The 15051-nt window shown below is 36.0% G+C and overlaps 1 protein-coding gene across 6 annotated transcripts in view; it reads left to right on the top strand.

The window, feature by feature from the left end:
* The window catches only part of RASAL2 (RAS protein activator like 2), a 321407-nt gene that overhangs the window by 191008 nt on the left and 115348 nt on the right, over nucleotides 1-15051 (top strand). For 2 of the 6 annotated variants that reach the window (XM_037506413.2, XM_037506412.2), the window contains exon 1: nucleotides 2516-2698. The exons of the other annotated variants lie outside the window; for them this stretch is intronic. In XM_037506413.2, coding sequence (XP_037362310.1) covers nucleotides 2686-2698 — 13 coding nt within the window. In that variant the 5' untranslated portion in view covers nucleotides 2516-2685. Of the gene's footprint in view, nucleotides 1-2515; nucleotides 2699-15051 lie in introns of those variants that run through there. 6 annotated transcript variants of the gene reach the window in all.

The raw sequence follows: 15051 nt of genomic DNA, 5'->3' as shown, positions 1-15051 counted from the left end.
TGGATTTAAGAAAAACTATTTCCTCAACTGTGGTCTATTCAAGTATTATGACTCAAAATAATAGAAGTGCTTTTTTTTTTTTGCAAAACACATTAAATCATTGTCATAATTAGCCTTCAAATATCTGAAAATTCATTATTGATCTGAATTTGAACGTTTAAAAATATACTTAAGAAGAAAATTCTCACCCCTGAGAATATTATATATATGAAACTTTTGTCACTTCGGTAAAGATTGTTGTCTTTATGTTTTATTAGCAAAACACCAGTGTTGTTCAGTAGCGTAGTTTGAGAGCTGCTACATTATGGTATGTTCACCAAATGACCAGTCAGCCTGTGGAGGAAGAATTAAGGGGTCATTGTCTCTTGTAGCAGGTAGCCCCTTCAGAAAAATACTTCCAATGGCTCTGACTTTTTCTATTGTGCTGAAGTTTCTCTCCCTTGTAAATTAGACTCAATATCCTTAATTGTAACTCTAACATGGAATTATAGCAATCATAACCAATTTCTTAGAATTATCCTGAAAGGTAATAAGTAAAAATAGTTTCAATGCCCTTTATACTATTTGAAGGTGTATAAATGACAGTAATGGTAAAGTTTTGAATTATCTTTGGTGAAAAGAGGGTAGAGATTGTTGGTGTTTTCTTTCTTATAGGGCAGGTGGGAATCTGTGATCTATAAGTCATCATAGTCAGACCTTTAGTGTGGTCCTTTGTGTATAACTTTTGTTTCTACCTTTCCTTCCCTGTGATCCTTATTTGACTAGCAGCAGAGTTTAAAGTAGTTTATCTGAAGTAGAAATGAGAAGATGCAATATTAGAGCTTTATAATTTTGACAGTAGGTGAAGCAAGATAATCAAAAACAAATTATGAAAGGAAAGAAGACCTAAAATCACTGAAAAAATATATATGTGCACATATATACCTGTGTATGTAGGAATATCTAGATAGTGTATGACAGATATATTACAAATAAGCATATACACAAAGATGGATAGATAGATAATAGTAGGTAGGCAGGTCAGTAGGTAGTTCAGTAGACAGACAAATGGAGTATTTGTGTTTCTATCAGTTGTTTGTTAAATGGTCCAGGACAGATTGCTACTGTTTACCTCTCAGGTCTGTCCTGTTCCACTGCCTGAAGTGGCAGGTGGAGTCTCTTCAGTGATTCAAACTGTGAATTTTTTTAATTGATCAACCCTGACATAATAACCTCAGCCACTGAGCAGCTGCAATAATGTGTTGAGTCATCAAACCAACGATGAAGATTACATCACTGACCGCTCTTCCTTTTTTTGGAATGTAGGGGGAAAATTCCTAGAATTATGTATAATTTCATTTCATCTAGCTGACTAGTTAAGAGCCACTCAGTTTATAAAATTAATTTTCGAGTCTTTATTTTTTTCACATTTTATTTAAATTTTATTTTTAATATTCCCCATACAATTACAACCCCCTTATTTTGACCCCAAGCCCTCCTTTCCCTGCCCCCCACCCCCATAGAGTGTCTCTGGTTCATAGTTGTTTGTTGATTTTGATTTTTCCTTTCTTATATTCTTTTTCCTGGTCCCTTATTTAAGTTTTCTAGATTCCTGCTATGAGTGAGACCATCCGGTATTTTTCTTTTTCTTTCTGGCTTATTTCACTGAGCATGATCCCTTCCAGCGCCATCCATGTTCCTGCAAACTGCATGTGTTTATCTTTTTTGAATGCTGAGTAATATTCCATGGTGTATATGTACCACATCTTCTTGATCCAGTCATCTATTTTTGGGCATTTGGGTTGTTTCCATAGCTTAGCTATTGTAATAGTGCTGCTATAAACATAGGGGTGCAGGTGCTCTTTGGAATTGATGTTTCTGTGTCCTTTGGGTAAATACCTAGGAGTGGAATTGCTGGATCATATGGAAGCTCAATGTTTAGTAGGTCAAGAAATCTCCACACAGCTCTCCATAGTGGTTGGACCAGTTTGCTCGAGTCTTTATTTTTTAAGTGAATTTCTAGCTTTAATACCTGAATGAAGAATTTTAGGGAAGTAAATTTTTTCTTTTATAAATTTATAATATTTCTATTATGATAAGTTAAGGTTATCTAGAGTACCTGAATTAATACAGTAATATTTGTATTAACAGATCAACCATATGTATATCTAACACACATGTACATATACATACATATATCTCAACTGTAAGATATTTACCTGATTTTTGTACTTTGTAAAGTTTGTATTTTAATTCAATATTCAAACTTAAAATCTGAAATTTTTTAATTTCTCTTTAAAATAGGACAGTTTTGGAAATAAATTGCTTTAAAAAAGTCACTTCTTAAAACACACAGATGCACACATCCCACCCCTTGGGACAAAAATGAATTACCTAGCTTGGTAAATAACTTTGCTTGCCTGCACCCAGTGCTGTGAAAGAGAGTCCATGAGTAAGGAAGGGTGGCTATTGTGTAGTGCTCTCTAGCAAAAGAACTTGGGGTTAGGGGGGGGGAGGAGGATTGAGTTTGACTGGCGTTGGCTCTGGCTTTTCTGCATTCCAAACTGTCTGAGGCACAGAGTGAGAGCAAGAGAGAGAGAGAGAGCTTGGAGAGCGAGCAGGGGCGAGTCCGGTATACAGAGTGTTTTGAGTTTCTGACTGGCATGCCGGAAAGATCATGTTAGCAACACCCAGAAACTTCACAGAATGCAGACCCCAGGTAAGAGTTACTAGTGTTTGTTGGAGACTGAAGTTAAAAGTTTCTATATATTTTAAGGGAATGTGACTTTTGTTTTTTAAATTACAGAACGGCAGTGACTGTTTACCTTTATTATGATTGGCTCAAAAAAAGTAGGTTGCTTTCCTTACTGTGAGTTCACAGGAATACCGTGTGACGGCAGTTGACATTCCAGAGCAAAATTCAGTGCAAAAATAGCAATCCAAGAAACTCAGGCAATTAAAAAGGATCATAGCAGAATATTAACACTGCAACATTTACTTGTTCTTTTAATATTTGAAGCAGATTCTTATTATGGATCTTCTGCAAAGTTCTTTATGAATTATTAAGATACCTGGGAATACATACAGCTCATTTCTCTCTGAGAGAGGCAAAATACATTCACCATCAATAAGATTTTAACAGCCCTTATTGAATCTCTGTAGCACATCATAAATCTGTGTCATTCGGGAAGTTCAACAGGTTGGATTGTAGACAACAGTAAGAGAATTCAAACGAGAATTTTGTTCTTTTCATCTGAGGTAGACTTTTAATATCCTCTGCCAATGGATGACAACTTAGGAGCTTTAACTGACTAGCTCATGAAAGTTAAATATGAAAGCTCATGAAAGTTAGAGATCATCTCCAATCCCATCTCTCCATTTTCACTAAGAACATTGAGATCTAAGGGAATTTAGTGCTTGTTCAAGATCAGGGTTAGAAACGTAATTGAAATGGAAACCCAGATCTCCTGATTTCCAGTTTTCTGGATTTTTGTTTTTCATGTTTTTTTTTTTTAATTTTATATTTTACCAGTTACATGTAGCTTTATATTTCATCTCTACTCTATCTGCTGGGCTCAGGTACCATGAATTATTGTTTTAATAGACCAAATGTATCATAATCCTAGACTGAAATCTTAATGGGAGAAGATATTGGGGGATGGATGTCATCAAATCAATATCCATCCCATGTTCTTGGTTAAAACTAAAAATGTGTAACAAAATGTTTATCAGAAAAGTGTCTTTCAGTTAAGGATAATGACTATACCTGTATGTTGCTTTTGTTTAAAGAATTACTTAGCTGTGGCACATTGTGAATATCTATATATGAAATTAAAATTTTCATATATAGATATTTCATATATAGATATTTCATATATAGATAAGAACTATGAAATAGTTCTTTCAAATTGGTTTAAATTTCTTTTGAACACTTTAGGACTTAGCAATCTACTGTATAAATGTATTTGCTATTTGCTAATATATTACTAATGCTAATATTCATTTTTGTAACTTGTATCTACTTATTGGAAGCAGAAAATGATCTCATATTTTCTGCTTTCTCTCTGTTTATTTTTTAAAGTACAAGATAGCACTTGAATATTATACAGTTGTTTGGACCACTTGCTTCATTATCTGAGATTCAACTCCATTTCTCAGTCTTCATATATAGGGGTCTTCTGTTACTTCATTCCATGAATTATGGGTTAGCAGATAACTTAGGTAGAGGATCCAAGATTCAGAACAGACAGTGAGCATCTGTCTTCATACAGTTTCATTTAGTTCCCCAAAAAGGTTGCTGCCCTTTCCATTTATCTGGAGACCATTGTGGGACTGAGAGAGGCCATGCTATTCTAGTGAGCTAAATAGAAAAGATAGCCACTGTCAAAAGGACCTGTCACGGCTCTTTACAATTCCTGGGAACAAGTTAGCTTGATTTGGCTATGAGCACAGTAAAGAGTTTTGTATTAAAGCTTGACCTGCTCATTCCAGTTTTCAGCTGGGTCTGTGTAAATGAAGTAGTGATTTACAAGTCTGTATGGGATGAGCAGTAAATTGTAAGAAATAGTTAGTTTCATTATTGCTCTAGGCTATCGGAAACCAAATTACAAAGTGCATTCTCCACCCAGTAGGAAACAAGAGACTGTTTGTGTTACTGCAGAATCCATTATTTAAGCACACTGTTTATAAGAGAACTGTTAGCTGTGAGAATGAGAACATAATGCTCTGTCCAACTTAACAGTGTTCATGTTGTGCTGCAAAGGGCTTAGATTTTTATCTCATCTTTTATCCTGCCTGGTATATGGGAAAGGACTTCTATCATGTGTGTGTATATTATGTTTATATGTATATTATCATAATACATGCATAGATATTAAGATGGACCTTTGACCTGAGTGTATTTCCCTATGTCAGAAACATTCAGAGGTCATTAATCCATTGCTGGTATTTTACTGACCTAATGTCAGATTATGCAAGTTTATACTTTCTGTTACAGAAAAGCAATATAATAAGGTGTCCATTTTGTAACTAAAGACAAATTTTAAATGGGAATGGTGTGGATAGAGTGACTGAGTGGCATGAGAAAATAAATTCTCATGTGTAGGTGAAATAATTTTCTTTTGAGCAGTATTTTATTGAGGCAAGCCCATATTTACTACTCATGCTGTTTTCTTTGATGTAGTTTTTCTTTAAAAAAAAAAATACATGTATCTAGACCATGTCCATATAGTTGAAATTTTCAAAGGAGGTAAATACTGCAGTAGAACTTACTACTTTTTTCTGATAAAAGTTTGACTATAGTTAATGAAACTTTTGCCTCATTAAAGGAATTATTTCTCCTTTTCCTGCTAACTTCCTCTTTACCTCTTGGCTATATATCCCAGTTAAAATTCTCTTCAAACAAAAGTGAATATAAAATGCAGATCTAGGACAGGGGCTTGAGGCTGGACATGTGTAACACTCAGAGTTGTCAAATTAATTCTTTGCCTGGAAAAGTTACCTGATTATCCACTTAAAACTCCGTGAATCCTTTTATGTAGACAACATTGGTTGTGTTTCCCCTTCTACTCCAGTCTTGGTCTTCAGCAGCCTGAAAAGAGGAAAAGTGTTCCAAACTGGTTTTGTTCTTTGTGCTCTTTCTCGCTCTCTAGTGGTTGTTGTTGGTTTTTCTTGTCCTTTTCCGTGTGTATTGGTGAAGAGCAGGTGACTATTGTGAAATAACAGTCACCAGATTCCGCCATTTGAGTTGCATCAATATTCTCAAAATATCTAATTCTTCAGTGCAAAAAAGAAAAATTGATTGTTTTGTTGTTTCCTCATGAAGAGTGTTTCCAGAAAGTACCATGAGTCGTCAGTATGAATTCTCTCGTAGCTTCTTTTTTGCTTCCTTTTTGTTTTTTTGTTTGTTTCTTTGTTTTTTTAGTGCTGATGGTAATTTTATTGATCAAAATTCCACTTTTAAGCATGGGTTTTGGAAGCTCTGAGCAATGCCACTGAGAATACTGTCTGTACATACTTGACAAGTTGGAAAGATAAAATCAGTCATTAAATCTTAATCTTCTCTGGTACCCTTCTTACCCCTACCCAGAGCAGAAATTGGAGTACTATCATTTAAGTACATGAAGAGGGAGCTAGTGAGGAGTTCTTATCAATAATTTGACTCCATAGAACTTTAATTTTCTATCATTCTTGGGTTTATAGTATTTTATCAGTAAATGAATTGCTAAATAGCCAATTTAACAAAGTTAGTTTATACTAGTACAATCCTGTTCTTTGAAGAAGAAAAATTACCTGGTTGTGCTTGCTCTTTATTATATCAGGCCTTCGAAAGTAAGCAACCTAAGCTGCCAGGATCCAGCAGATGTCATTCAGGATCAGGTGTCACCTAGGCTAGCCAACCTGTTGGACAAGTTGCTAATTCGGATGTCTTGTATAGACTACAGAGGACCTTTGAAAAACGTTTTAATAGCAATTCTGTATAGTTAACTATTCATAGTACTACCTCTTTCTTAATATAGAGACTAGAAAAACTGGTTATTTTATGTTTTAACATTCTCTTTGTAACTTTTTTTGGCTGAATTTTACTTCATATGGGCTGTGGGTAGTTGATTTATTTCTGGTGTTTTGAACCATGTATGAGAAGATTAGGTGTTTGGGTACTTACTTCAATAACTCCTTTTCTAGGAACTTTAGAATATGAAGTGTCAGGTAAATAAATAGTTTCATCTTTTTAAAAAATGGGATGATGTGTCAAAGTGAATGTAAGAAAAACTGAAAAATAGGCTCTAAGAATACATAGGAAGAATGGGATTCTTCAAAGGATCAGACAAGGTAAGATAAGTATTACAGGGACAGAAAATCATGTTTTGCATATCAAGAACTCATGTAGAGTTCATGTCTAAGCGTTTGTTCACAAATGCTTATAGAGCATGTAAAGTATAATATGTAGTGTTCTATAATAATTCTTATTAGTATTTTCCCAAAATATGAGAAGAAAGGGTATCACTCAAAGAAAGGATAACTAATTATTTAATTGCTGTCTGCATATGGTAGAGGAAGTACATCACATTGTATTGCGTCTTAGGAAGATTTTTTAATGAGCTAAAAACCTTTACTTTTAGCTTCCATTTAATTTGCTTACCTATATCCTGAGGTTTTCTTTTTTTTTTTTTTTTTTTTTTTTTTTGCATAAGCATTGATATTGTAATGAGCTTACATCAAAAGATCTATGACCTTCTGTTCCAATCTTTTTTTTTTTTAATATTAAATTTTATTTTTATATTCCCCCATACAATTACAAACGCCCCATTCTGACCCCAATCCTTCCCCTCCCGCCCCCCACCCCCCAAAAAGTGTCTCTGGTTCATAGTTTTTTGTTGATTTTGATTTTCACTTTCTTATATTCATTTTCCTGGTCCCTTATTTAAGTTTTCTAGATTCCTGCTATGAGTGAGACCATATGGTATTTTTCTTTTTCTTTTTGGCTTATTTCGCTGAGCATGATCCCTTCCAGTGCCATCCATGTTGCTGCAAATTGCATGTGTTTATCTTTTTTGAATGCTGAGTAATATTCCATGGTATATATGTACCACATCTTCTTGATCCAGTCATCTATTTTTGGGCATTTGGGTTGTTTCCAAAGCTTAGCTATTGTAAACAGTGCTGCTATAAACATAGGAGTGCAGGTGCTCTTTGGAATTGATGTTTCTGTGTCCTTTGGGTAAATACCTAGGAGTGGAATTGCTGGATCATATGGAAGCTCTATGTTTAGTAGGTCCAGAAATCTCCACACAGCTCTCCATAGTGGTTGGACCAGTTTGCACTCCCACCAACAGTGCAGGAGAGTTCCTTTTTCTCCACATCCTCGCCAACATTTGTTGTTGCTAGTTTTTTTAATATGTGCCATTCTCACTGGTGTGAGATGGTATCTCATGGTAGTTTTGATTTGCATTTCCCTGATTACAAGTGATGTTGAACATTTTTTCATATGTCTGTTGGCCATTTGCATTTCCTCTTCAGAGAAGTTTCTTTTTAGCTCTTCTGCCCATTTTTTGACTGGATTATTTTCTTTGTTGTTGCTGAGTCTCATCAGCTCTTTGCAGATTTTTGTGATCAGTCCTTTATCATTAGTGTTGGGTGCAAAAATGTTCTCCCAGTTGGTGGGGTTTCTCTTTGTTTTTGTTATTGTCTCTTTTGCTGTGCAGAAGCTCTTTAATTTGATGTAGTCCCAGCTGTTTATCTTTGCCTTCACTATCACTGCTTTGGGTGATGTGTCTGTAAAGATGTCTTTGATGTGCAAATCCCGTAGTGTTTCGCCTGTATTTCCTTCTATGTATTTTATGGTTTCAGGTCTTATGTCTAGTTCTTTAATCCATTTTGAGTTGATTTTTGTGTATGGTGTGAGGTAGTGGTCAAGCTTCATTCTTTTGCATGTAGCGACCCAGTTTTCCCAGCACCATTTATTGAACAAACTTTCTTTGCTCCAATGCATAGTCTTTGCTCCTTTGTCAAAGATTAGTTGACCATAAATCTGTGGGTTTATTTCTGGATTTTCTATTCGATTCCATTGGTCTGTATGTCTGTTCTTGTTCCAATACCATGCAGTTTTGATGATTATGGCTTTGTAGTATAGTTTGAAGTCTGGGAGTGTGATGCCTCCATTTCCTTCTTTTTTTTTCAGTAGAGCTTTGGCTATTCAGGGTTTTTGGTGATTCCATATGAATTTCATCAATAATTGTTCTATTTCTTTGAAGAATGCCATTGAGATTTTGATTGGAATAGCATTGAATCTGTATATTGCTTTTGGTAGGATGGCCATTTTAATAATGTTTATTCTTCCAATCCATGAGCAGGGGATGTCTTTCCATTTCTTTGTGTCTTCTTCTATTTCTTTTAACAGTGTTTTATAGTTTTCTTTGTATAGGTCCTTTACCTCTTTTGTTAGATTTATTCCCAAATATTTGTATATCCTGAGGTTTTCCTTGAAGCATTTTCCCTCCATTTGAGGTTCAGGGAAACATTTCAGTAGTTCACTGAAACAATGAATATCACTCTGTTTTATGAGTGCCATCATTTTACTTGTAAATATTCACTCAACTACACTAGCTAAAATTTTGAAATACGTTTTTATAATCTTATTTTTTTTATACATACAGCACTCAGAAAATGAGGATTTACCAGAGACAGAGTGGAGAGCAGATCAGGCAGACTGGCTGAAATACACTGCTGAGGTCAGTCAGTGGGTGAGACAGAAGAGGTCTGCAGCGCCATGTGGGTCAGCTCCCTGACTGAGGAGTGAACTCACAGTGGCTGCGGATAGCTTGATAGCTGAGACTTTGATCCCCTGAGCCACCAGGAAGGGTTTCAAGTCACTTCTTTTTCAGTTGGAGCCTGTACCATTCTTTCATTATCTGTGAGAGGCGGTATAGACCACTTTTATTAGCAAGACCGAAAATATGATGTAAAGAAGAAATCTAAGGCATTATGACTGTCATTACAAAGAATCAAAACCAATCTCCTATGGAAACTTTTTTTTTTAACTTACACAAAATCAAAATGTACTATGCAGAGGGAATTTACTGTGTAATTAGGCAGAAGTCTAATGGAAGTTATTTGTCCATGGTACTTCAGTAAGGAAACCTATTTTGGACACCCCTTTTTGGCACATTTTTTTCAGGGTTTTTGGGAAACGTTAGCTTGTGTGTTTTGTTTTTAAATAGAAAGGCATTTAAAACCAGAGGCCAGACTTTACTGGACTTCTTCAAAAGGAAAGCCAACCAATTATTTACTATTTTTTTCAGATATACATCTTACTGTGAACAAACTACAATATGTATTTCACAATAAAATTTTAATTAACAAGAAACAGTGAGCTTCAAAGATGTGACTTTTATTGCTATAGGTGGTGTGATTTATGACAGTTTCCCTGTGTTAGAAATTAGATCCATTTTTATTTTACTTCGTTCTTAAATTAAATATCTAAAGGTAGAATTTTTCTTTCTCTTTTCCCTTGTCAAACATGTGGTACAAAAGAAGAGAAACTTTCTAAGGCTCTTTGGGTTTAGTTCAGGTTTGCTTTTGTTCCATTTTTCTCTAACAATCTAAAAGAGAATTTTTTAAACTTTAATATCCGGTCATAATGTATAATTAACTCCTGTGCATCAGTGAGAAAAGGCAAGACTTGTATGACCATTTTCCAGAAGAGGAACTCCAAATGGTCTTTTAGTGCATGAGAAGGCACTCAGTTTCTTCATCAGGGATCATCAGGAAAATGCAAATTTAAAATAAGATAGAATTTACCCATCATAATGTCTAAAATGAGAAAAAACAGAAGATACCAAATGTTGGTAAAGATCTCTAGAATGAAAGGAATTTTCATATACTGCTAGTGGAAGTATAAATGTGTGCAACTACTTTAGAAAATTATTTGATGGATCTGCTAAAGCTGAGCGATGCTCAATGACCCAGCAATCCCACTCATGTGTACATACTTAACAGAAAGCATACTTATGCTCACCAAAAGGCCTGTACAAATGTTTATAACAGCACCACTGTTAACGCTAAAAATCATAAACTACCCCACTATTCATGGTTTGCTTACAATGGAATTCTGTACAGTATTGAAAAAGAACAAGCTACTACTTCATGCAACAAACTGGATATACATCACAAATGCGTTTGAGCATGAAAAGTTATCAAAATAATATGTACACTGTGATTCCATTTACATACAGTTCAGATTCATCTGGGCTGATAAGTCATAACTGAAAAGGTTGCATAAAGGAGGCTTCTGGTGGTTTTAATGCTGGTTACAGGGTTTATGGCCAAACCGCCCTGTATGCTCCTGATCTCAACTGATGCTGGTTGCTGGGATGAGTTCCATTTGAGAAAATTTACTAATGCATATGTTTATTATTCATATCATTTTCTGAATAGAAATTGAAAAAGAAGGTTCTGAAATTTCTTCACTTGGTAAACACACATCCACAAAACGAAAACAAAATATTCTAAGCAAACCTCTAGGATGATCATGTGATATTCTTTCAAAGTCCTTATTGTCTGTGTGCGGGATGAGGAATAACCCCAAGTTTATTCTCTTATTGAAAGTTATCTAATTCATGTGTGCAATCAAGGACTTTACATTTGGGGTCATTTAAAAGGATTAGATGAGGAAATCATGAGAGACCAGACTTGTGCATGCACCCTCAAAGCAGAATGGCACTATGTTAATATTAAATGTTTTTCATAAATTCTAAGTGTACCACATACACCACTAATCTTTATATGTCATACATTAATCTAAAAAATATTTTCTAGTAGTAGCATTATTATATATATATATAAAAAACTGTATTACATAAAAGATGTATTTATACCAAGCAAATTAATTTATACATAGTTACAAATGAGTTCAGGATACAAATTTAATAGGTGTTTTCCATACCATTTAATGCCATTTTATTTTTAAAAAGAAACTTTAATTTTGTGCTTTCAAAGGACACATGATTGTAAACTTCTTATATTGGCAGAAAAATAAAACATTTTAAGACAAGCTTTTTTTTAAAGATTAATTTTTTATTTATACAATAGCTGGGGTACAGGCCAGAGGCGCGGGAGGAGGAGAGGATTCACCAGGGACAGAGTGGGAAGTAGAACAGGCAGACAGACGGAAAGCACTGCTGAAGGGAGCAGCAGGCGCCACAGGAAAGGGTAAAAGGATTCACCAGAGACAGAGTGGGGAGCAGAACAGGCAGGCAGACCGAAAGCACTGCTGAAGGGAGCAGCGGGCGTGACAGGAGAGGTCCGCCGCGCCATGTGGGAATCTCCCTGGCTGGCGGGGAATGGCGAACTCATGCTGCAGAGGCTGCAGACAGCCTCACAGCACTGTGCTCAATTCTCTGCGCCACCGGGGAGGCCCAAGACAACCTTTTCATCACTGTAAAATGTGAATGTATCTAACACCATAAATGGAAGATACCATATAACTGTTAATTTTCTCCTTTGCAAAAATATGAACACTATATACTATTAAACAAGCTCATAGAGAAACCTTTCCCCTTCATCCTATCCTTTCAGTTCTAAACCATAAGAACAAGATTTTAGTTTGATTTATGGACTCATCTGTAGATACTAATCTAGATCTTTCTCATCTCACCTATTTTACAATGAAGTATTTTCATGTTAGCTTACTATGTTAGGTATTTTTTCCCCATGTTAGCTTACTATGTTAGTTTTCTATTGCTATATATAATAAATGACCACAGACTTAGTGACTTACAGCACTACCATATATTATTTCTCAGTTTCTGTAGATCCGAAATTGAGGCAGAGTGTAACTGATTCTCTGCACAGGCTATTAATTACAAGGTTAAAACACAAGGTATCAGCTAGTTGCAGTCTCATCTGGAGCTCAGAATCCTCTTGCAGTTACAGGACTGAAGTCTTGTTTTCTTGCTGACTGTCAACAATAGATTGGGAATCACTCTCAGCTCCAAAAGACCACCTTTGGGTCCCATTCCCTTGATTCTCTCACAATATGGCAAATTACTTCTTTAAAACCAGTGAGTGAGGGCCTCTCTGGTGGTGTAAGGGGTTAAGACTCAGCACTATGAAGCTACCCTCAGCCACTGCAGCAAAAGTTCAATCCCCGGCCAGGGAGCTGACCCACATTGCACAGCAGACCGCTCCTGTCTCACCCACTGCTCCCCTCAGCAGTGTGTTTCAGTAGATCTGCCTGTTCTGCTACCCACTCTGTCTCTGGTGAATCCTCTCACCCCCTACACCTCTGGCCTGCACCCCAGCTCTTGTATGCATAAATAAATAAATCTTTTTTTTTTTAAGCTTAGCTTTTTTTTTTATTAGATTTATTTATTTATTTATACAAGCACTGGGTATATAGTCAGAAGCATGGGAGGGTAAGAGAATTCACCAGCACCAGAGCGGAGAGAGAACAGGCAGACTGACGAAGCAAACTGCTGAGGGGAGCAGCGGGCTGCAGGAGAGGTCTGTGCACCATGTGGGACCCTCGCCTGGCTGCCGGGGATCAAACCAGCGCTGCAGAGGCTGCGGGCAGCTTTACAACCCAGCGCTCAACCACTGCACCACCGAGGAGGCCCATAAATAAATAAATCTTAAAACAACATAATCACCAGAGTCGCTATACTACCACCTTTGTCATATAATGTAACCTCATTAAGGGAGTGGTTACTAACAGACCCAGACCCCACTTGCATCCATGGGAGCAGTTATGCCCAGATGTGGGTGCCATGCACACCCTCTTTATAAACAGCAAGGCTTTGTACGTGATTCTTCATTGTGCTACCCCTCTCCCCATGCCCTTTCACGTTGGAAGGTAGGCTATTCCATTGAAGTTAATGATACTCTGGAAAGATTAACGATTCTCAGCTTTATTTCAATTAAATTATATATTAGTTTTATGAGGCCTCCCTCTGCTTTTCAGTGGTGTCAGCATTTTCATTTTCTTTTTTCTTTTTAATTAATTTATTTATATAAGCACTGGGTACAATCAGAAGCACGGGAGGGTGAAAGAATTCACCAGAGCCAGAGTGGGGAACAGAACAGGCAGTGACGAAATACACTGCTGAGGGGAGCATCGGGCAGCCGGAGAGGTCTGCATGCCATGTGGGACCCTCGCCGGCGGTCTGGGATGGAACCAGCACTGCAGAAGCCGCAGGCAGCTTCGCAGCCCAGCGCTCAACGGCTGCGCCACCAGGGGAGGCCCAGCATTTTCATTTTCAATATTCTACCCACATTTAATAACAAAATGGAAAAAAACATAAAATGTTAAATTGACTGTGAATGAACTATATTGATGAACATGAGGTCCCACCTCATATTTATCATCAGCTGATAAATGAAATTTCTAATTTTTTTAAATGCAAATTAAAAAGTTAAAAACCTACCCATCCTCAAATTATTTTGCTGTCAAATAAGATCTGTACTCCAAGGAGACTCCTACATCTTTAATGATATTATATTTCCTCATCATTATGACCGTTTCCTGGCCATTTTAGTTCTTCCTTCCCTTCAAAAACAGAACTTTCCAAATGCCTTTTATTTAATATCAGTTCTTGACAACCTGTATCACTCTTCTTCCTCGAACTTTTATTTATTTTGTTTTGTTTTGTTTGTTAGGTTATGACTAATCATAATCCAAATGCTCTTTGGATTCTGATGTTATTTAAAAGTGTGTGAAAAGTTTGAAAGTGATTAAGAAACCAATAAATAATGTGTTGTTATGGTTAAGAAAGCAATGATGATACATAAACTATATAAAAATTAAATATTTATAATACAAATGGTAAATAATTTTACATTTTTGTTTGTAGTCCTTAGTAATGTACTGTGTTCTTTTCTGTATTGCATATGTAAGAAATCTTGGACATGTTTTCAGTGATGTAAAGGCTAGAAAATAAGCTCTCAAAGAAAAGTGAAAGACTTTAAGGATGTTCATCTTTATAATGTGTGTTTACCAAATCCAAAAAAAATTTTTTTACTGATACTGAGTTCAGCAAGGTTGCTAGATACAAGATCCTTAAGTGAAGATCAATCACATTTTTGTATACCAACAGCAAACAGAAAGTAAAATTTTTTAGAAGATGCTATTTACAGTAAAAAAGAATGTTATTACCTAGGAGTCAGTCTCGTGAAAGATGTACAGAACACTGAAGACTTCAACTATAAAATTTTATTAAAAGAAATTAAAGAATAACTAAAAGGGAAGACACCACATTTCTGGCATCAGAATATCAATTTGTTGCATTTTAATTTTCTGCCACATTCCTCTATTCATCTAGTACAATCCCAGTAGAAATCTCATGACAGTTTTTAGACTAATCTTACAAATTAATAATAAAGACAGAGAGTCAATGATAACCAAAAACTGTAGAAGAAATGTAGGTTGGCAGGACCTGCTTTATCAGCTATTAGGATTTTTTTTTAAAGATTTACTTATTTATGCATACAAGAACTGGGGTACAGGCCAGAGATGCAGGGGGTGAGAGGATTCACCAGAGACAGAGTGGGGAACAGAACAGGCAGATCTACTGAAAT

Source organism: Talpa occidentalis, unplaced genomic scaffold (assembly GCF_014898055.3).
Source record: "Talpa occidentalis isolate TD23 unplaced genomic scaffold, MPIMG_talOcc4v2.1 talOcc4.12, whole genome shotgun sequence".
NCBI lineage: Eukaryota > Metazoa > Chordata > Mammalia > Eulipotyphla > Talpidae > Talpa > Talpa occidentalis.
This window is presented reverse-complemented; position numbering and strand designations above follow the sequence as displayed.